The sequence below is a fragment of the Pristis pectinata genome, chromosome 4 (genome assembly GCF_009764475.1).
Source record: "Pristis pectinata isolate sPriPec2 chromosome 4, sPriPec2.1.pri, whole genome shotgun sequence".
Lineage (NCBI taxonomy): Eukaryota > Metazoa > Chordata > Chondrichthyes > Rhinopristiformes > Pristidae > Pristis > Pristis pectinata.
In genome coordinates this window covers 46,662,955-46,684,333 of record NC_067408.1, presented here as the reverse complement: position 1 = coordinate 46,684,333, position 21,379 = coordinate 46,662,955, and the positions used below count along the sequence as shown (strand labels likewise).

Sequence of the window (21,379 nt, the reverse complement as noted above, 5' to 3'; positions counted from 1 at the left end):
TGGCAAAGCCCCTCTCCTTCTTCTGCATCTTCAGCATTGTGGATGTTCAAGTGACTTTCACTGACAGGAGAATGTTGGGAACAGAGCTATATGCCATATCTTCAATTTTTAAAAAAATTAAAAAAGCAGGCAAGTCTGCTTGTTTAATTTCCCACTGATAAATCTCTTTTCAAAAAAAGAGCACTCTGTTTTCCTAAGGCTCTGAGCCAGGGGCATTTGGTTGAGAACTGCAGCATCATTTCTTAAATGCAAAGCTGTTTAGTAAAGTAGATGAAACTGCGCAGTGCATGGAAGCCCATAAGAGTCTCCATACTTAGAAAGTGCATGCTTCTATTCCAAGAAACATGATACTCTATATTTAATTAGAAAGTATACATACATGAGGGGAAAGACTGGAAGGGGCTATGGTTAGCAGCAATTCGAGGGCAAGGGGATCTTGGAGGGGACCATGATCGCTCGGGCAGACTGTTCTGATTCTTAAGGAAAGGGCTGTTCACTCGACCTGTGGGGAGAATGTGTCACATCAGTCAGTAACACACAACAGCAAAAAGCTAAGAGAGTTAAGGGGGTAGCAAAAGGGATTGATGAGGTGGGTAATGCAACTAATACAGTGTAACCCATTTATTGTCATACCATTCTAAATATCTAATTAAAGGATTCTGACACTTGACTAATTTTCATGCATTGCTATAGCCGTCATTGAAAACTTTTCGGCTAATCTCTTACTTGAACTATGCCGCTTAATTCACTAGTCACCTCATCTCAGAGAGATATTAAGTCTGAGCTGCTCCCACCTACTGGAGAGGAGTTACTTCATTTTGTTTTTGCATCAAAATTGTTCCAAACCATTGAAGGCTTAGAAATTTCACTTTTTTTTATATATAATTTCCTCTTCCTTTCATATATATTTTCCATTGCCTCCCCTTACCCCTCTGCTTCTTCTACCATCAATTTTTTCTTCATACCCATTTTCTAGTGTTGAGTTTTTAAATCCCCTTTCCTCAACTACTTTAGACCCCCTTTTATAATCTCATTTACTTTCACCCTCTAATTTCCTCCATTCCCCACCCTTTGCCACCAGCCTGCACCCCCACCCGCATTCTGGTGCAACCACTTTCACAGTTTTTGGCTTTCCAATGTTTCTATTATTTATGAAGCCAGTTCATTTGCTGAACTGGTAACCATTGTAAGCTGGGTATGATAATAACACGGCTCCACTGTACTAGAAATCATTATATCCCTCCAGATCACTTGTGAACACCTGTTCACCAGTGTAAGAAAGTGTTCTCATTTCAAGAGATTACTCCACAACTTTGAAATGATTGGGCGGCACTTATTAAAAAGAGATTTTCAAAATATGAACAAAAGAAAACCATCCTCAGTGAGATTCAGGGAAGATGCTGGATTTTCATCTCCATCCTTTTGATCCTTCCTGCATTGTATGATCAGAGCAGTAGACAGGCCACAGGTCCATAGCAGAGGGCTTGCCCAACAAAACAATGCCCAGAGCCCAATACACATCACTTTGTCACAATATTAGCTAATGAAACGCCATCTAGAGTACTCATCATAGACTCAACTGTATATGCTGTCACCTACAGTACTGAATACAATCTGTTGAAATTGACCAATATCCAGCATTATAAATGCAGTCTGCTATCATCTGAATTTATAATAACCTGGCTGGTGTAAACCCTGGCACTAACATCATGGTCTGCTGGGCAGGATTGATTCCTGTTCTCCTACACGTTTCTGAAGGTATCTCAAGACATTGGAAAAATACCACCAAAGCCATCTCTGCAAACTTCTCCAAATTCACCAGAAGGATATGTGAACCAAAGTCAGTGTCCTCTCTCAGGTCAACATCCTCAGCACTGAGGCCCTAATTATGCTCTGTCAGCATTATTGGGCAGGTCATGTCCAATACCAGACACTCATTACAATCTCTGACAAGGGAAGAGATCACCAGGTAGACAGAGGAAAAGATTCAAGAGCATGCTCCAATCCTCTTTGGAAAAATGTAACAACCCCACTGATACTTGGGAATATATGGCCCCTGAACCTCAAGTCCCTACATTTGAGGCACACAGAAATCCAGTGTAAATGGCAAACAAAGCGCAGCGTCTCACACCCACTCAGACATCAAACCTGCCCCACACATGGGAAAAACTCCAGTTCCCACAATGGTCTCATTGGCCACCTCTGAACCCACAGAACTGGAGTGGGTGCCAGTCACCCTTAATTCCGAGGGACTGCCTAGGAAGGAGAGATTGATCTTCGATTTGATGAGTGGGTCTTGGCTGCAGAAGATCATTGATTGGCACAAAAATCAGTTGGAATAAGCAGTTATGCAACACAACCAAAATGGATAAGGTTGAAAGTTATAGAATGGACAGATTACCAATTTTCATATGACAGGAAAACAGCATGGAATTGTTGAAATGATCTTGAATGTAAACTTAGAGCCGAACTGACTGATGCATTTATCTTTTTCCTATAAAATTCAAGAACCCACAATGAGCTCTTGCTAAAAGAAATAAAATAGCCCAAAGTTTAAACCATGTTTCCAAGATTCACTTATAACATAGTCAGGAAAATTGTGCTCCAGGACTATTTTCCCATCACCTGAGATTAGTATGGATAACCTACATTCTAATTATAGGTAAAATAGATAAGATGCAGAGGGCAATGTATTGTTAAAGGCCTTATGTTAACAAGAGAGTTCTACATTTCTGAGAGCAGTATTGGGAAGCAGGTCCCAGACTAAATGTTGGAGTGCCACATTGTTGAGTGCAGCTTTGGGAAGGTTGGCGCTAGATACATATGAGAAGTCTCAAACCATTGACAGCATCACTGGGAAGAAAGTCAAGACAAGTACTGTAAAGAAGGGCTGAAGCTAACACCAATGATAAGGGACCAGAAGGGTTCTTCCTGTAATTTCTTTCTCTGCTTTTAAAGCAATCCTTCAAAATATTTCTCCTTCCACACATAGAAAGCATCCTATCTGGATGTATCACGGCTTGGTATCGCAACTGCTCTGCCCAAGACCACAAGAAGCTGCAGAGAGTTGTGGACACAGCCCAGCACATCACGGACACCAGCCTCCCCTCCTTGGACTCTGTCTTTACCTCGTTGTCTTGGTGTAGCAGCCAGCATAATTAAAGGCCCCACCCACCCGGGACATTCTCTCTTCTCTCTTCCATTGGGTAGGAGATACAGGAGCCTGAGGGCACGTACCACCAGACTTAAGGACAGCTTCTACCCCACTGTGATAAGACTATTGAACGGTTCCCTTATACAATGAGATGGACTATGACCTCATGATCTACCTTGTTGTGACCTTGCACCTTATTGCACTGCACTTTCTCTGTAGCTGTGACATTTTACTCTGTGCTGTTATTGTTTTTTTACCTGTACTACATCAATGCACTCTGTACTAACTCAATGTAACTGCACTGTGTAATGAATTGACCTGTACAATTGGTTTGTAAGACAAGCTTTTCACTGTACAAGTGACAATAATAAACCAAAACCAATACAAAGATTTGACATGCTTTAACCAAGTATCTTGAAGAGTTTTAACTCAATGGCATTGTTTGTTAGTAATCAGACATGAAAATTTTTAAACATCAGATTGCTTCCATATCAGTTTGAGATACATCAGAAAACCAAACTGTACATGCAATGCTGAAGAAAAGTACAGAAGAATAGGTTTGACTAATTAATATCATTAAGCATTTATTAATAGTTTGCTTGCTGTAGGCATCTTCTTCCCTCAAAGTACCCCTCTATTATTCTAAAAAAAAAGTACAGTACTGTGACCTTGTTTAATTAAGAGTTATAAACCCAGGTGTAAAGTAATGGACAGCAGCTGCAACAAGTGCTGACTGAGTTCTGTTTCTGCTCCAACCATAAACCTTTACAGCAGGAAGATATTTTATACAGTGGAGCCCTGTTCATCAGAACGTTCAATCGTAATTTCACTTGTTTATTGTACCATGAAAAATGGCTCAAGGTGCACGCTGTATGAAAACATTTTGGGGTGCTCAATTATCATTAAAACTTCTTCCCCAAACAGGATTCAACTTGTCCATAAGTGGCTCAACTTCAACCAGTTAAACTAATCATCACATCCAGGCATGAGTTATCCCAGCCTCAATTACATCAGTTGGTCCAGCTAATTACATCTTCACCCCATGTCTAATTACTTGACTTCAGATAACTAAATGTTCTTCTCCCTTTTATTTCCTTCTGGTATGAGCAGGTTTTCCCTCAACTTTTTTTCAGATGAATTACTTAATTCAATCACCAATTTTAACTATTCTACCTAATAATATTCACATCACTCTGCATAATTCCAGACCAGGTCATTCAACACGATTAATTCCATTCCATGCATAGGTTACTTCATTGGCCTTCCCACCCATTTAGCTGATTGAAAAGATCAGATATCACTCCATGCCACCATCACTTGGCTGTTGTGATCAGTTATAGCCCAAGTGAATGACTGACATTACTCACAACAATCAAGTACCAAGTCAAAAACATTAATGACACATAATTAATGGTTTACGAGTGGCATTTGGCTTTATGTTGAGTTACTTAGCTCAAATCTTGATGTTGATCACCTCGTCACAATAACTTCAACAAGCATCTAAACAGGTTGCAATGTAAACAACCATTTTATGTTTACTGATCTTGAAATGGATTTGATGATAACAGGATGGACAGAACCATTAACTCTGCCATTTGGATGGAAGGAATTTTCATGGAGAATGAGAGGTCGAGGGGGGAATGAGGGGTTGGAGATGTGGCAGTAGGAACAGTAGAGATTGTTTCATACCTGGTCTTTGACCTGAAAAATGTGCAGTCTCAAAACTTGTTGTCATGGCTCTTTCTCGCTGCTTAAAGAATTCCCTTGGATTTCCATCCCGCAGTGCAATAAGGGCGGCAGCTTCCTGTTGGGAGGTGAGAAACAGAGTTGACCTACTGAAGAGAGAGCTGCTATCTTAATAATCTTCTGGCATTTTCATATGCATGGTTGTGGAGTTTTGGCTAACCCCCTTTCACACCATGTGCCTTAATGGAAGATGAGGTGCTACTCCTGGAGTTTACATTTGAGCTTCACCGGAAGAGTGTAAAAGCTTGGAATGGGAATCAGATGGGAAAAAGTGACAGGTGACTGGAGGCTCTGGATCATTTTTGCAGAATTAATAGAGATTATCTGTAAAGTGGACAGCTAGACTCTATTTAGTCTCCCACCGCACCCCCCCCCACCCCCCAGAAAAGGTGACAACATCATGACCCTCAAATACAGAACACTAAATTGAAAGTACAACAAATCGCTGCTTCATCTGGAAAGACATCTGAAGCCCTGGTGGAAAAGGAGGAGGTAAATGGGAAGCTGTTGCATCTCCTGCAATTCTGCAGGAAGTTGACCTGAGAAATGGAGTGGGTATTGGTGGAGATGAAGAACCAAAACATCCTTGAAGGAAAAGTCCTCTCCTCAATCAGAGGTCCATCTAGTCCTCTTCCATCACTACCCTCTTCTGCTGGGTTGAATCAGTCTCACACAAAAAAATGTCCTTTGACTCCACTCACATCCTGCAAATAAAAGGTGTTGTTATGGGAACCTGTGCACGAGCAGTTTGTTGATGCCAATTTGTACCAGATGCATCACAAAACTAGGCTCTATTCCAAGTTCTGCTGCAGTCACTAGCTAAATCTTCACAAATTTCTGTCAGATCCATTCTTTTCTGCCTCAGCAATGCTGTTTCTCTGTGGTATACTCCATGTGGAACATTCATTGTTTCAGTCCTACTCAAGTCTACTACCTTACTTCTTTATCCAATTCATTGATGACTGTATCAGTGCTGCTTTCTGCTTCTGTCCTGAAGTAGAAAATTTCACCAACTCTGTTGTTGATTTCCACTATCACACCTCCACATGGTCCCTCTCAGACTCCAGCCCTAACTTCCTCAATTTCTCTACTTCCTCCGGGCAATAAGTTAGCAGCCAATATCCACTACATGCTGATGAAGGGTCTTGGCCCAAAACGTCGACTGTTCATCTCCCTCCATAGATGCTGCCTGACCTGCAGAATTCCTCCAGCATTTTGTGTGTGTTGCTCCAGATTTCCAGCATCTGCAGTCTTGTCTCCACCACATGCTTGTCTTGATTGCATTTCCTCTAGCATGGCTTTATGCTAGGACCCCATTCCATTCTCCTAGTATCCATCTCCACCCATTCTCATGATGCACCTTCCATACCCATACTTTCGATACGTCTTTCTCTTTCTACAAACATGGATACCCCAGCACCATTGTTAGAAGGTTTCTCGACCATATCTGTTTATTTGCTACACTCTTTCTTTCACCCCTACTCCTCCCAGCTAATTCCAGGATAAATTTCATCTTGTCTTCGCTTTCCATCCACCCAACTTTCATATCTAATGGATAATTCTCTCTAGTTTTGTACACCTCCAAAATGATGCCACCAGCAGACACACCTCCTCCTCACCTCACCACCGCCACCCCTTTCAGCATTCTGGAGGGTTTGCTTGCCCCTAGCTCTGGTTCAGTTGTTATCTCCACTCATGTCTCCTTCCCAGCCCTGTATCATTCATTGCCTCACCCCCTCTGACATTGATCCTCCACCTCCGACACCGTTTCCAATAAAGCTCAACTCAAGCTTGATGAGCAGCACTTCATCTTCCTACTGGCACATTACTTTCTCTGAACAATGTTGGACTCAGAAATTGCAGAAACTGAACTTCTCTGGTGTGTTTATTTTAGATTTTCAGCAGTGACTCTACATTTGTCTGATAATTTTAAATACTTATTCTTCACTTACTCCCTCTTTCACTTTGTACTATCACCTCTTTTGTCACTTAATCTCTCGTACCCTTCACCCTAACACAGAACTTCCCTTTTTATCCTTTCCCTCCCTCCCCTACTTTCCCTACATCTGAAAACCTGTTCCATTCAAAACCCCGTTTTGATAAAGGATCAGCAATCTGAAAAGAGAACTCTCCATTGATACCACTCAACTCCTAGTTGCCTTCCTAATACTTTTCAGTCAGGCCAGCTGCATGGCAGAGACCAAGTTATGTCGAATTCAAGTGAATATTTTGTTGCATATGATGAGGCAATAACAGCATAATGTCTCTGACAGTGACAAGGAGTGTGTTGGTTCCTTTTGACAAAACAATTACAGGCAACTTGATTTTTCTCCCCATAATCAATGGTCAGCTATTAAAATGTGCAACTTTGAAATTTGCAATGTTATTCATCAGCTATTAATAGGAGAAAAATCAGGGATTATATATTCCATTTAAATGCCCATGCTTTTAGTTTGTTGTTGTTTTAAAGGTATTATGGCCTAGAAAATCTTAAGCACCTGGCCAATCAATATTTTGCTTTGACAACAGTACAAAATTCTATTGAGCATGAGGATATGAGGAAGAAGTCTTGCACATCTAACATGCTCTGAGGCAGGCTGTGGGTCTTGGTCAGGGGCCCTGGAAGGAAAAATCGCAGTTACCGATCAATTTCCTGTGAAACTCAACCATCCTGCATAAAATTATTGCACTAAATGATACAATATCCATATTTTCCTATACACTATGCATAGATTGTTCAGTAATCTGAAACAAATAGAAAAACATTCAGTGACATAATTACAGCTTGTTTCATCTCACTGAAATCCTCAGCTTAATCCCTTCTTAGGAGATCACAGAGGTTGGGCTAGAACATTAAATCACTGTTTATAAATCAGAGAGATTTTTAATCACACATGAAGGAGAACCTTATGGCCGCTTCAAGGCTTCTTCACATTATTTGATCATCCTCACCAAGGCTATTCCCTCGATGAACAAAAATCATGCATTTGAAACCTTTTAGAAACATTCTGAAAACTTCTCCAGACATTCCTGCAGGCACTATGTGTGTGCGCGCATGTGCATGTGTGCACGCGAGGGGAGGGGGGGGTGAGGGGGGACGTGGATAATGGGATGGAATTTCTACCAAGCCATTGCTTACATTCTGATCCTGCCTGAAATCTGGGGTCCAGGCTAATCCACAATTGGGGTGGGTACCAGTACTGTTCCAGTGTGACTGTGATACAGGGTTCATGCTTTACTCTGGTAAAATGCTATTATGCAGCCTGAGAATATGAGCTATAGGTCCTGGAATTCAATTTTCACACTTCTCTAGAGGTTACAGTAGGGAAATAGCCATTTGAGAAAGGTGTTTGGCCACACTTCTCCCATCTTGTCGTGGCACACCTGCTTAACAGAAGCAGGGTCAACAGAGGTGGAATTAGTATAAGTTTCAATGACTGTCACTCATACAGTCATGCCTCTTCTAGGGATAACACCATGGAAAGACTGTGTGCACAAGAAGACCTTGTTGATGAGAAACCTGGACCTGTGAAAATCAGAGGCTGAAAGCCTGGCAGAACTAGGCTCTATTCTAAACTCTGCCTCAGCCACTGGCTAAATCCTCAGGAGTTGCTGTCAGATCCAATCTTTTCTGGCTCAGCGCCTTTTAGTACCATTATTCGTCACCATATAGGTTTAGAGATTAGGGCATCTACAATGCCTTTATTTTTGGTATCCTGTGCACAGGCCAGTTTTAAACTTGCATTTTGATCCCTATTAATTACTCACTGCTGCTTTCTCGGCTGAATCGCTGATCTTGGATCCTCTGTTCTCTTCATCCTCTTCCATTCCCTCCTTCTGCGCTTCCTGTTTCAAAATGAACAGGTTCATAAGCACCATTTGAAGGTTGCAGCAAAAGCCTATACTGCAGCAATTCTCCTGTGGCCATCCGTTGCCACGTTAAATCTGGGTATCCTGAGAATACGTGTAGGTGCAACAAGGTATAATTATCACCATTATGAAATGCAAAACAAAATTGCTAAAATATATAAAATTAAACATATTAGATCAGTGCAGGATTATAACAGAGATCATCATCTCAAAGCATTAGACTGATGTGTGGACTCATTCCAACAACCTGCATTTATATAGCACAATGAATTACCCAAATTTCAGAAAGGCCAGAGAGGTGAGGACATTAAAACTGAAATGTTGCTAAACTGAGAACTAACACAAGTCAGTGAATATTGGATGACGAGTGAACAGGAACTTAATGAGAGTTAGGATATGGGCAGCAGAGCTTTGCATGGGCTCAGTCTGTGAAGAATGGAGCATGGAAAAACATTGGAACAGTTACATCTAGCGGTAACAAATCCACGGATGAGGATTCCTTCAGAGGATGAGCTGGGGCACGGGGAAATGGGCGATGTGGAGGAGGTAACAGGAGATCTTGGTTATAGAGGTGGAATCTACAGCTCAACATCAAATCAGATGCAAGGTCAATATTCCCACATTACTAAAAGTGTTGATATAGTGGACTGATGTGATGCAAAGCAAGTAGCTGAGGAGATAGCAGTGATGTTACTTATCTATTCAGATATGAGGCTGATACCAGTGACTTGAATCCTCTGATGTGGATAGTAAATACAAGATGGAGTTCGCCAACAGTAATTTTTTTTATTGGATCCCTTATTATAGATGGAAGGAATTATTTAATAAGTTCCCCATTGGTTCTGACCACAGTTTGAATCTAAAATACTTAACAATAAATATGTCAATGTTTAAATTATGAAGAATGAGGTGAGTCTACATCCACAATCATCAGTGCCATCGTTTTTTATGCTTCAACTGCAATTTCAGAGAAAGGTGTAGTGTGGAAGGGGTGTACAGGATGAAAGAGAATCGAAAATTTAGAAGGAAGTCATACAGTTATAAATTGTGTAACAGATGCCTGGAGCAAGACAGAAGTGCACTGCACTTCCTGTGACTAGGCATGGTCAGACACGATCATTGGCAGTTTTATTTTTCTGCTAAAAATATTCTTAGAGAATTTTAGTCTTTGATAGTATCTGTACATCAAAGTAATTCTTAAATATCTAACCTTCCCTCCTGGTATGACTCACCCCAGCTAACTGATTACAGTAGCACTGTACAGTAGCTATGAGGGAATTTACCACCTGATGCACCCATTCTGCTAGTTCCACTTCTCAGATGTACTCTGTTTAAAATTGGTATTTAAATACTGGTAAATACATATTATCAGCCAGGATTGAGATTAATTCAAGTACTTTAGTTGTTGAAAGCAATATTTTTCAACAGACCAAACTACTGGCATGTAAAATTTAACACCATAACATTAAATCCTGTACGGGTTTGCAAAGAATGAAATAAGGTAGGAGATTTATGTAGAAGAAAGTGGAAGCCATCCTACTCCCTTTCTGTTCTAGTTTATTGGTATTGGTTTATTATTCTCACTTGTACCGAGGTACAGTGACAAACTTGTCTTGCATACCAGTCGTACAGTTTAATTCGTTACACTGTGCATTGAGGTAATACAGGGTAAAAACAATAACAGAATACAGAGTAAAGTGTCACAGTCACTTTATTGAGACTAAATGACATACATAATAAAAATATTAAACTAATTATTTATAGAACACTAGTGCCACGGTTAAATTACTGGATTGGCACTCAAGAGTTTTGGATCACTGGTCAAGAAATGAGAATTCAAATTCCATAATGACAAGTGGGGAATGTAAATTCAACAAAAAAAAAATCTGGTTCACTAACGCCATTGAGGAAAGGAAATCCGTCATCCTTGCCCTGTTTGGACTTTATGCAACTCCAGGCCCACCAATGTGGTTGATTTTTAACTGCCTTCTCAGTTCAGGGGTAATTAGGGATTATTTTTTAAAATGTTAAGAACGGGAATATTTTGGTGTTCCCTTGGGAGCCAGCTGCAAAATGTCTTAGACTAGTGTCGATGTCGTTTACTTTGCACATGTCTGAGTTATGTGTAATTTATGTTAAGTTTACGTTAACATGTTTGTCCATGCACTGTGCTGCTGCTGCAAAAGCTAATTTTCAAGGCATTTATACCCTGTGTATGTATGCCCTTGACAACAATAAACTTGAACGTGATATAATTAATCCACAAAGTGATGGTGCTAGGATATTGTGTTGTGTTACAGACTCAGTGAAAGTCCCTTTAAGATAGAGAGTGTGTGTGTATGTGTGTGTGGGGCGTGCTTACGTCAATAGAAGATAAAGGACGTAATGACGTTGTTGAAGAAGGCAGAAGAAGAAGGAGAGAGAGAGAGAAGGGAGAGAGACACCAGCCTGCTTGTTTTCTCTATCGATGGATGAGAAACAGTAACTGTGTTTGCCACTGAAATCCATGTATGGAAGTTGGAAGTAATCCGGTGGAGTTCACTTTGTTGCTGACCTGTAGAAGGAAACAGGTATTTGTGTGTGGACGACTACGGTTCGGATGCTTTTCGGGGTGAGGAAGTCACTACCGAGTAAACACTGAAGTGTCGTTTGGGTTCCATCGTGGAACATTTGGATTTCGTATGTACTCTCTCTATGTTTTTCTACATCTACATCTTATCTTCAGACAACGGTGGTTGTTGAAGAAGCCCTTGCTCATGTTTCACCTTATGGCTTGCGGAACTGAACTTTAAGAACCATTCAGGAACTGGGAGTTTTGGACTTTGTCACACACACACACACGAAGAGTTTAGTTTTGGGGTTAACGTTCGAGGTTTAACATTTTTGAATTCTAACATACTAACATTTTTACTTTTATTTTACGTATTATCATAAGTAGTGATTAATAAAATAGTTTTTAACACTGAATCATGCTCAGTGTGTTTCTTTTGTTGCTGGTTTGTGACAGTTGACTGTACCTAGAATGCAAGAGCTCTTCAAACCTTTGCTGTGTAGACTTATCAGAGGCATCAGAAAGATCAGCAGGTTTGCTGGAAAGTGCTGAGGTCAGTGAGTGTCATTTGTTGTCATGATACAAAGCTCTGTTCATAACCTCACAATATTCTCAATTCAGTTGTATGTGTGAGTGTTGAGGGCAAGGGAGCAGGGGGTGGTGGTGGGAAGGGTGTTGGTTTTGACTGTGAGGTGGTCCAGGTTTTCTATATCCATCCTGCTGGGTGAGTGAATACCTGTGGTCAGTGTTGGATCTTGCCGCAATGGCTCATCCCTCTCTTTGGCTTCAAGTCACAATGCAGAAGTGAATTGTTTTGCAGCATGCAGTTACTAAGAATACAATAATGAGAACTAGGAACCTCACTGACCCTGTTGCTGTTCTGGCTCAACGCATCTTTGATTTCATTGACTTCAAGACTTTGCAACTTTTTCCTAAAATTAGAAAACACATATATAAAAAGTAATCAATTCAACACACAGAAGGCAATTATCATGCTCATATGGTATTAAGAAGTAACAGCATTAAATGGAGCCTCTACCCAACCCCATCACATAAACCTACCATTGCTGTACATATCTTTACTGTTATTAAGCTCAGAATGTTGATTGGTCATGTTGACTGGTCCATTGTTGTTCACTTTCAATGCATTACAAAATGGTAAAAACTCTAAAACCTGCAGTATAAAGAAACTAACCCAGTGGAATGACACTGTGGACTCCAGGAAAAGTGACAAAAAATAGATGCCAGCCCATGAATTTATCAATCATTATGAAATACCAATTTGCAAAAATAAAGATGAACAAATGGTATATCATTATAATTAAAATACTGAAGGATCATGAAGGGGCAAAAGCATACAAGAGGGATTTTCTTTAAAGTTTAGAATACAATGGTAAAGACTCAGTACAGAGCATCTCACACCTGTAACCTTTCTACTAGTTTAGTGACATTAAAATTTTAAAAACTTCAAAATTTTACAGATTCATCATTAAGTAACAAATGATTGTTCCAAAATTTTCATTTCATCCAATTCATTTGCGGACTGTAACATCAAAACGTTATCAAGCCAGGGTCAACTCCTAGCAACCCAATAGACTAACTAGCCTAGAAATTACTGACAACCATTTAATGCTGTCAGATCAATGTCACGCGTTCCTATTGATTGAGATCTTCAACTGAGAGATTTGCAGCACCACAGAGAGGGGGCTTCCCTATGTAAGACCATGCTGCGTCGGTTTCACCACGGTGTACTCTATTTATCTACTACAATTTCTCTCAGCTGCCAGCATTTAGCCCAGGAGATGTGATCTCTGTAGGCTATTCTGAAAGGAATGTACTATAAGTAACTCTTATAGCTGTATGAGAATGTTGCTTCTTAATGAATGGATGCTGTAGTTATGGGAGAGGGGCAAGAGAATGGTCCAAAGGAATGAGGAGGAGCAGGTCAGGCTGATAACCATTGGAGGCATATTTTTAATTGAAATGCAAGGAGCCATGGAGGTCCTCCAACACTACAACCAGTTGCTCTTGGCTGGCAGTTACCAGGGAGGTTTGTGCAAGAAAGAGAGTTGATGAACATCTGCACTTTGCGAGAGTCTGCAATGCTGGCAATGTCCACGCATGGCCCCCTATTCCCATATGTGGAAGAAAATTTACAGGTTCTCCCTGCTAGAGTACAGAGTACCTAACTAATGAGCAGCAAGCAGTGAGATGTGGCATAGGTCAGCAGCAGCAACCTGGAATGATCCTGAAACTAGAAAGAAAAAAGTTATTACAACCTTGAACTTCACAGAGAAAGCAGACCACAACTGTGAGGTTGCAGGAGGTCACTGATCTCAGTCAGGACGAAGATGCAGTTTAAGCCTTGGTCCTTTAATAAGCATGGTTTCAGGAAAAATGGAGTGGGCAAAATCTGGTTGTTCAGTGACTGAATAAGAACTGTTGTTGTGCAGATCACTTAGGCTGTAAAATGACAATGGAGACATGCTTAAGATGTTGCACTACTGCTGACACCAGAGAAAAGGTCAAAGGACAAATGAAAGTCCCACTGAGAAGTCAGGAGTTAAATTTCCCAATAGGTGGTTAGACACTAAGAAATGTGCGCAATATTGCTTTCCTTGGGTTAAGCTGATGTGCAACTGCACAGCCCAGCTCATTTGTGGAGTTGTGCAAGGAAATTTCGAGTCCATTCTCTCCATAACAATCTATCGCCAACTACGTCTCAAGGATACTGCAGATATACTTATGAGTGTTGATTATCTTCCTCTTACTTTGTTTCCTTCCAATTTGCCAAGCAGGATTGCCTTCTCTATTCCACCATTTCCTCACATTACATCTCTAATGTCTGACATTTATATGCCAAAATATAAATTTGTTTGGAGTTCTGGATGGCATAAACTTTTGCATTCTTGATGTTCCATACAGACCAATTCCCACACTCCCAACTTTGCCTTTCATGGGTTTCACTTGCAGTAATACAGTGGTATCATTTGCATACTTAGATTGCTGATGTTTCAATCTCTCATCTCGATTCCTACCTCAGCCTACTCCAGTGCTCCTTTTCTCAGTGAATACACTGTACAGGTTAAATAAGTGTGGTGATGATATACATTCCTGCCTCTCCTTTTCCCACATAGAACCATTATGTTAATATAGTATCCCAAACAGGTGCAAAGAGCTTCCCATCTTCAACCATATTGTGGGATAAATATCTGTTTTAACAGCACCAACTAAATTAATTTCTTTATGAAAACATAAATTAATTCAGAATACTTTTAAAATCAAAGGTACCACATGACAAATTGGGTTCTGGACAAGAGCAGTAAGTCACTGGTTTTGAACCAGAAGAGGAAGCGGCTAGATTTGGAGAAACATATCAAGATTCTGGCATTCAGTCTTTATAAGAACTTGAAGCAGATGCACATGCACAAACGTGCAATAAGACAAAATGTGAACAGAATATTGAAAAAATAAAGTGTAATGTCAGGGAGTAAGCTGCCAATAACTTGCACTATGCCAAGAACTCAGAGATATGCAACACTCTGAGAACAACTTTCCCTCAAACTTGGAGATATCTCAGGTCTGCCTGGCAGGTTAGACTAACCAGCTGCCCAACTGAACACTTCTGTGGTCCAAAATTGACTTTGGCAGTGCCTGATGCTTGGTGCTGTAGTTGCTGGTCAAGTAAATATATAACATTATGTACTTGCCAAAACCATACACAGAATGTATCCTGCCACATGCCTTCACAGTGAAAGCACCAGTGCATATAAAGCTAACGGACACTGAATGTTTATAGAGTAGGCAGATCATATCATTGACTCGTGGACATGCTGATTTAGCATCAGTTCTACCATTCTGGAGTTCCACTCTCCAGCTTATGATGTCTCTTAGCCTCACACAGAACCTACCACCCATGCTACTTAGAGGGACTGAAAATACTTAAAGGTTAGCACACATCCAGCTCTCAGGGCTAGACCTGCCATTGACCTCCATTGTTATTTGCTCCCAGTAGCTATTAACTGTGGGTCTGAAGTACCATTGTGTAGATATAGGGCATCTTCTCCTTCCTTAAACCTTTAGTGCCCACAATCTCTCACTTTGTACTATTCTTCACCGTTTCTCAGGTCAGATTCACTTCCTGCACCTCTTCAGGCACAATCCACATCTCCTAACTTGAAGTAGTGACAGCAAGTTATGACTTTAGGCTTCCTGCTGATGTGTGCAGCCAATGAAGACTGACACTGGAACTAATTACATACAGCATTCATGCTTATCAGCAGGCAATGTATAGATATCAATCAACAGGCATGGGTTGATTGGATACTGCTATTCCTGTGTGACTATCAATTTATTCTCCTATATCCCTGACATCCTTTGCACAAGGACATTCAAGCAAAATGTAGAGGCAAAAGTGCTTTTGCAATTTGAATCACATGACAATTGGTAGCAATTTAAAAAATTACAACAGCTTAGAGAAAGTATTTCCATTTGTCATTGGATGACGTCAGAAAACTCACAAGATCCCAGCACCCTTTAAAGCAAAATACAACAGTCTATAATCATTCCATGCTGTTATTCTTTCTGCTTTTCAAAATCACTGAACTATTAGCAGCCATCTCAAAGCAAGAGTGCCATTCTTAAAGTAGCTTTACTGTGCAGAGGTGATTAACTCTAGGAAACAGACATCAAGCATTCAGCAACTCACAGCACTAACTCCAAGACAATTTTCCACTACCCACATGTCTGGAACATGCATTCCAAACATCAACCATACCTTTCTTCTTCTATCTGTTTCTCTCGTTCTCTGTATCTTTGCTCTCTATCTTCTTGTTCTTTCTTCTCTTGCTCCATTCTCTCTCTCTCAAATTTTTCTCTTTCTTCAATCACCTTCTTGCGCTCCTCTTCTTTTCTCAGCTCCTCCTCTCTCTAGAGAAGGGGAAATAGCAAAAACATGTGAGATTGGAAATAACACACTGCAGTGGTCCAAGAGGAATGAATGGTGCACTCTTCGAGAGGGAATGGAAGCCACTTCATATTTAATGGAAGGAAAATGATTTTTCATTAACAGAACAAACAGAAATAAAATCAGAAAATGCTGGAAAACTTACCAGGGCAGGCAGCACAGTGGAAAGAGAAATAGTTAATGATTCAAATCTGGGAGTTTTCATTAGAACTTTAGGGTTCCAATGAAGGGTCCTGCACATGTAATGTTAACTGTTTCTCTTTCCACAGAAGTTGCCCGACCTGCTGAATTTTTCCAACATTTATTTCAGATTTCCAACATCCACAGTTTTTATTGATTTTCACAGAAACAGAAAAACAGGAGAGGGCCATTTGGCCCTTCAAGCCTTGCTCCGCTGTAGAACAGCTGATCCTCTATCTCAACAGCTCCATAGAGAGATGGAGGATCTCAACCCGAGGTATCTTCAACCTGAGACATTAATTTTGCTTTTTTCTCCACAGATGCTGCCTGAGCTTCTGAGCACTTATAGCACTTACTGTTCAAATTTCACTTTAATTGCTAATATTCTAATTATTAACTTTCATCTGGACAATCAATTAGGTCAGAGATTCATCTTTGATATCCCAAATACACTGGTGGAAGGAAAATTTAGCAGTAGAGGGAAAATATCAGTCATGGTGAAGTCATATTTATAGTTTTTGTCATATGCTTGCAAGGTTCATTTGAGGTTACTGAAAGACTTCCCTGCATTGTGATGACGATATCCAGCATTTTCAAAAAATAAAAAGGGAGACACAGTAAATTGGGCTGGCGTAGATGTAGCTCCAGAAACTAGATTTGAGAAAACATGGCTACTTTTCAAGTCTTCCAACGAGGGTTGGGAGATAAAGGCAGAGGCAAATATCATGGTTTCTACTGTCATTGTATGAATTATATGGTATCCTTTCCAACCATTAAATGGGTTAAATACATTGCTAAGCATTGTCATTTTGTGAGTGTTGTGTTAATCCATTCTCCCCAAATAATAACAGCATACTTTACACTGCACTACTTATTCAGCACTAATTGTCACAGTCAAATTTGTAAATTGTCAAATTTACAATTTTCAATAGTTTATCTTCAAAGTCAATCTTCAACCTAGTGCACACTTCCAATTAAATGTAGTGATGATGATCAGACACGAAATGTGGGATCCACTCTGGTTCTTAAGAAAATTGTTGTCCCAGTCAATGAGACAATAATTAAAAACAAAGTTCCACAGGTGAAATTGACTTACCACACTGACGTCGATTGCTGATTTTGTTTCACAACAATTTTAAAAAGTACATTTTTATGTAAAATAATAATTTAAAATTATTGATTGCATGGCTGAATTTATGAACAGATTTGGAACCAATGCAAACAACTCAGGCCTGTGATAAACAGCTAATCAGGGCAGAAGCAGAAAATCCAGACTTGCCCTGGTCAGCAAAAGTTACTCAAAAAAGTGCTATTTCCTTTCACCAGACTTAAAAAGTCCTTTATATTCCTCGGACAAGAGTTTTGTTAATGAAACAACATTATGTAGCAGAAAGGTAACAGAGAATCTGAATTTTTCCTTGCAAATATGAAATTTCCCCCAGTTGGTAATGTCTAACGTTTAATGATTATGGAGAGTTGTACCTTTGCTTGTGCCCAGAATAATTCTCGGTTAATTCGCTTCATTTCAATTGCAGCATTGGTCTTTTGGTATGTTGTTCCCTGCAAGAAGGGAACATACATTAAAGAAAAGAAAAAAAAATCAACTGTCAATGAAAGATGCAGATTACTGCCACTGAGAGACAAGCTGCTCTGCAGGAACTATATGACTTTGAAATTTATAATGTTGCATAATTAACCATTTAATCCTATCTACAGGCATTTGACACAGAGAGGGGAAGTTGAAGTTAAATATCTCTGGTTCTACACACCTCCTAGTTACATTTTGCTAAGCTTCTGAATATCAATGAAGTCAGGTACTAGGAATACTAATACTGTACATTGTTGAATATCTTGAGACTGATAAATGAATCATGATTACAATTGTCACACTTTAAAGAATTAAACTTTTAAGGCTATATTTTCCATACCATTGACCCCTTAGCTGTCCATTCACACATATTCCTATGTTGTCTGCAGGCAGACCTCAACTTTGACACAATTCAGTACCAATACCACACCCATCCCTAAGATGCTTAGTTTTTTGCACAAAACCCCACTCTAAAACCCAACTATTTCTACACACTGATTATTTAAGCTTTCCTATTCTTATCAAACTTCCAATACATAATAGTTAAATACAGTAAAACAGTAAATAGGTAATTTACACTCAAGCTCTACTATCTTTGAATATATGCCACTGTTGCTTGGTTTTGAAGGTGGTGGATTTATTTAACATTCAAGCTAATAACTTTTATTAACTTAAAAGCAGTTGACTAATAACCTGTACATTCACGACTTCCACTGTCAGTCTCCAGCACCTTGTACCTTAGTTATTGTCAGATACTCTGTCTTTTACTCACCACTGGACCCAGCAAGTCTTCATCCTCTTTAAGGTGGAGTCGGCGCAAGACTGGGCTTGAAACGTGCATTGTGCCATTAGTCAACTTCTGCCGGATAGCAGTGGAATCCACATCCTCAGGACTGCTGGCATTAACAATAACATTTGCCCCCTGATTGGAATTGGGAAAAGAGAGTGGGTAAAGAGGGTGAAAATTAAGCACAGACTTTTTAAGGAAGCTGAGCAGTATTGTATAAAACATCCTCCCCTCCCTTTTCTTTCATGATCTCCACCCCTTGAAAGAACTGATTCTTGCTTGAGAATGTTGCTCATCTTCTTTACTTTGCATTGACACCAATGTTAGGGCAAATGCTAGGGATCTCTTTTTAGAGATGTTGTAGTAGGACACCTGAAAATATGACTGACTGCGTCAACACAGATTTATGAAAAGAAGCTTGTGAAGAATTTTTTGAGCGTCGATAAGGGAAAGCCAATGCTTTCCATAAAGCATTCAATTAAGTACTACACAAGAGGGCACCAACTTAGCAGTCAAGAGACTGGGCACTGGATAATTGATTTTGGAATAAATATTTTTGCAGATTCTGCAAGGATCAGCAGTTGAGGGTCAGCTACTTAAATTTATTCAATGAAGTTACTGTGCGTAAAGAATTCAAATACCTCTCAAACCTGCGACCTCCACCCCAATAAGGACAATGACAGCAGATGAATCTCCACCACCTCCTCCAGGTTCACCTCCAAGTTGCACACCATTCTGATTTGGAACTCTATTGCTGGCACATTATCATCCCAGGGTTTAAATCCTAACTACCGGCGCTGTAGGAACACTTTCACCAGAAGTACTGCAGTCATTCAAAAAGGCAGGTCACCATTACTTTCTGAATGCAGTTAGGGATAGGCATTAAATGCTGGCTTTGCCAACAATGCCTAGATCCCCCCCAGAAAAAAAATTAAATAAAGTATTGCTGACAATACAAAGTCAGGTAGGAAAATGAGGTGTCAGGAGGACACAAGGGGACAAAAATAAGAAAGCTTAAATGAGTAGGCAAAAATATGGCAAATGAAATAAAATGTGCAGAAATATATATTTTGGTAGGGAAAATAAAGTAGGGGAATATTTTTAAATTGTTAGAGACTTTTTGATATTGTTATTTAGAGGCATTTACATTAATATCAGGAAGTTTACATGCAGGAACAAAATGCAATCAGGAATGTATTTTAGCCTTTATTAAAGCTGGATATGAGCATACAAGCAGGAACTACATAGGCTCTTGACTACTGGAATACTGTGTGCAATTTAGCCTATTTACCCAAGGAAGGATTTAAGTAGTGCAATGCAGATTCACTAAAATAAATTTCTGAGATCAGACAATTGTGCTAAGTGGAGAGATTGATTGGACCATGTCCATATTTCCTAGAGTTTAGAAAGGTGATATTTTGCAAACACGCATATCCTTATATGATAGATGTTTCCCCTGGATAAGACGACTTAAACTAGGCTCACTATCTCAAATAAAGGGTTGAGAATTTAGGATTGAAATTAAATGAGGAGAAATTTCTTCACTCAAAGCGCCTTTGGAATTCTCCATTCCAGAAGACAACGAATGCTTGTGTATTTTTCAGAACATGAACAATACATTCTTGGATACCAAATAATTTAAGGGACATGGACACAGAATACGATGGCACAGTGATGTAGCAGTTAGTGCTCCTGCTGTACAACACCAGCAACCCAAGTTTGATTCCAATTTCGAGTGCTGTGTCCATGGAGTTTGTACATTCTCTCAGTGACTTTGAGAGCTTCCCTGTATGTTCAGATTTTTTCCCCTATCCCAAAGATGTGCTGTGGGTTTATTATTATAAATTACCCCGAGTGTAGGTGGGCAGTAGGAGAATCAGGGGTGCCAATAGATACCCGAGTGAGAAAAGGCTAGAAGGAAATAATTGGGGAAAGGACTCTGATGGGAATACTCTGAGAGCCAGTATAGATTAAATGGGATGAATGGGCTCCTTTTATATCAGAATAAGAAAACAGAGAATATCACCCATGATCTAAATGAGTAGTAATTTCTGCTTGTACAGCCAAATGACCTATTGCTGCTTCCCTTTTACATGCACAAGTAGTTAGTCTTCATATATGAGCCTTGACAGCAAGCATCAGTTGGATATTTCACATGTAGTGTACTGCAGCTGAGTCCTGACATCAATATTCCTGCAATTCTGCAGAGATCACTGCATAACAAGTGGGAGCTGGAAACAAAACCATCATTGCGCCATAACTAGACTAACTCCTCCACCAGCTCTATACATCCCAGCTCTAGTTAGCAATAGCCAGAAGATTTCAAAGTCAAAGTCAAAGTCAAAGTCGAGTTTTATTATTATATGCACAAGTACTTTCATGCACAGGTGCAATGAAAAATTTACTTGCAGCAGCATCACAGGCACATAACATCATATCCTGGATCCTTACATGCATATCTGTTTCATAGCAGTCTAAAAGTTTCTAAACCTCTTAATTATTAATTTGAAGGTTCACACTTCATAACAATGGTAATT

General features: G+C 39.8%; 1 protein-coding gene across 2 annotated transcripts in view; it reads right to left on the bottom strand.

The window, feature by feature from the left end:
• LOC127569479 (drebrin-like) overlaps positions 1-21,379 on the bottom strand; it is a 153,801-nt gene that overhangs the window by 16,779 nt on the left and 115,643 nt on the right. Inside the window, exons 5-11 of one of the 2 annotated variants that reach the window (XM_052014176.1) lie at positions 18,828-18,977; positions 17,950-18,027; positions 16,099-16,250; positions 12,190-12,253; positions 8,669-8,746; positions 4,844-4,958; positions 380-502 (exon numbers count right to left, since the gene is read on the bottom strand). In XM_052014176.1, the coding sequence (XP_051870136.1) occupies positions 380-502; positions 4,844-4,958; positions 8,669-8,746; positions 12,190-12,253; positions 16,099-16,250; positions 17,950-18,027; positions 18,828-18,977 (760 nt within the window). The remainder of the gene's footprint in view (positions 1-379; positions 503-4,843; positions 4,959-8,668; positions 8,747-12,189; positions 12,254-16,098; positions 16,251-17,949; positions 18,028-18,827; positions 18,978-21,379) is intronic. The other variant, XM_052014177.1, reaches the window with a different exon arrangement.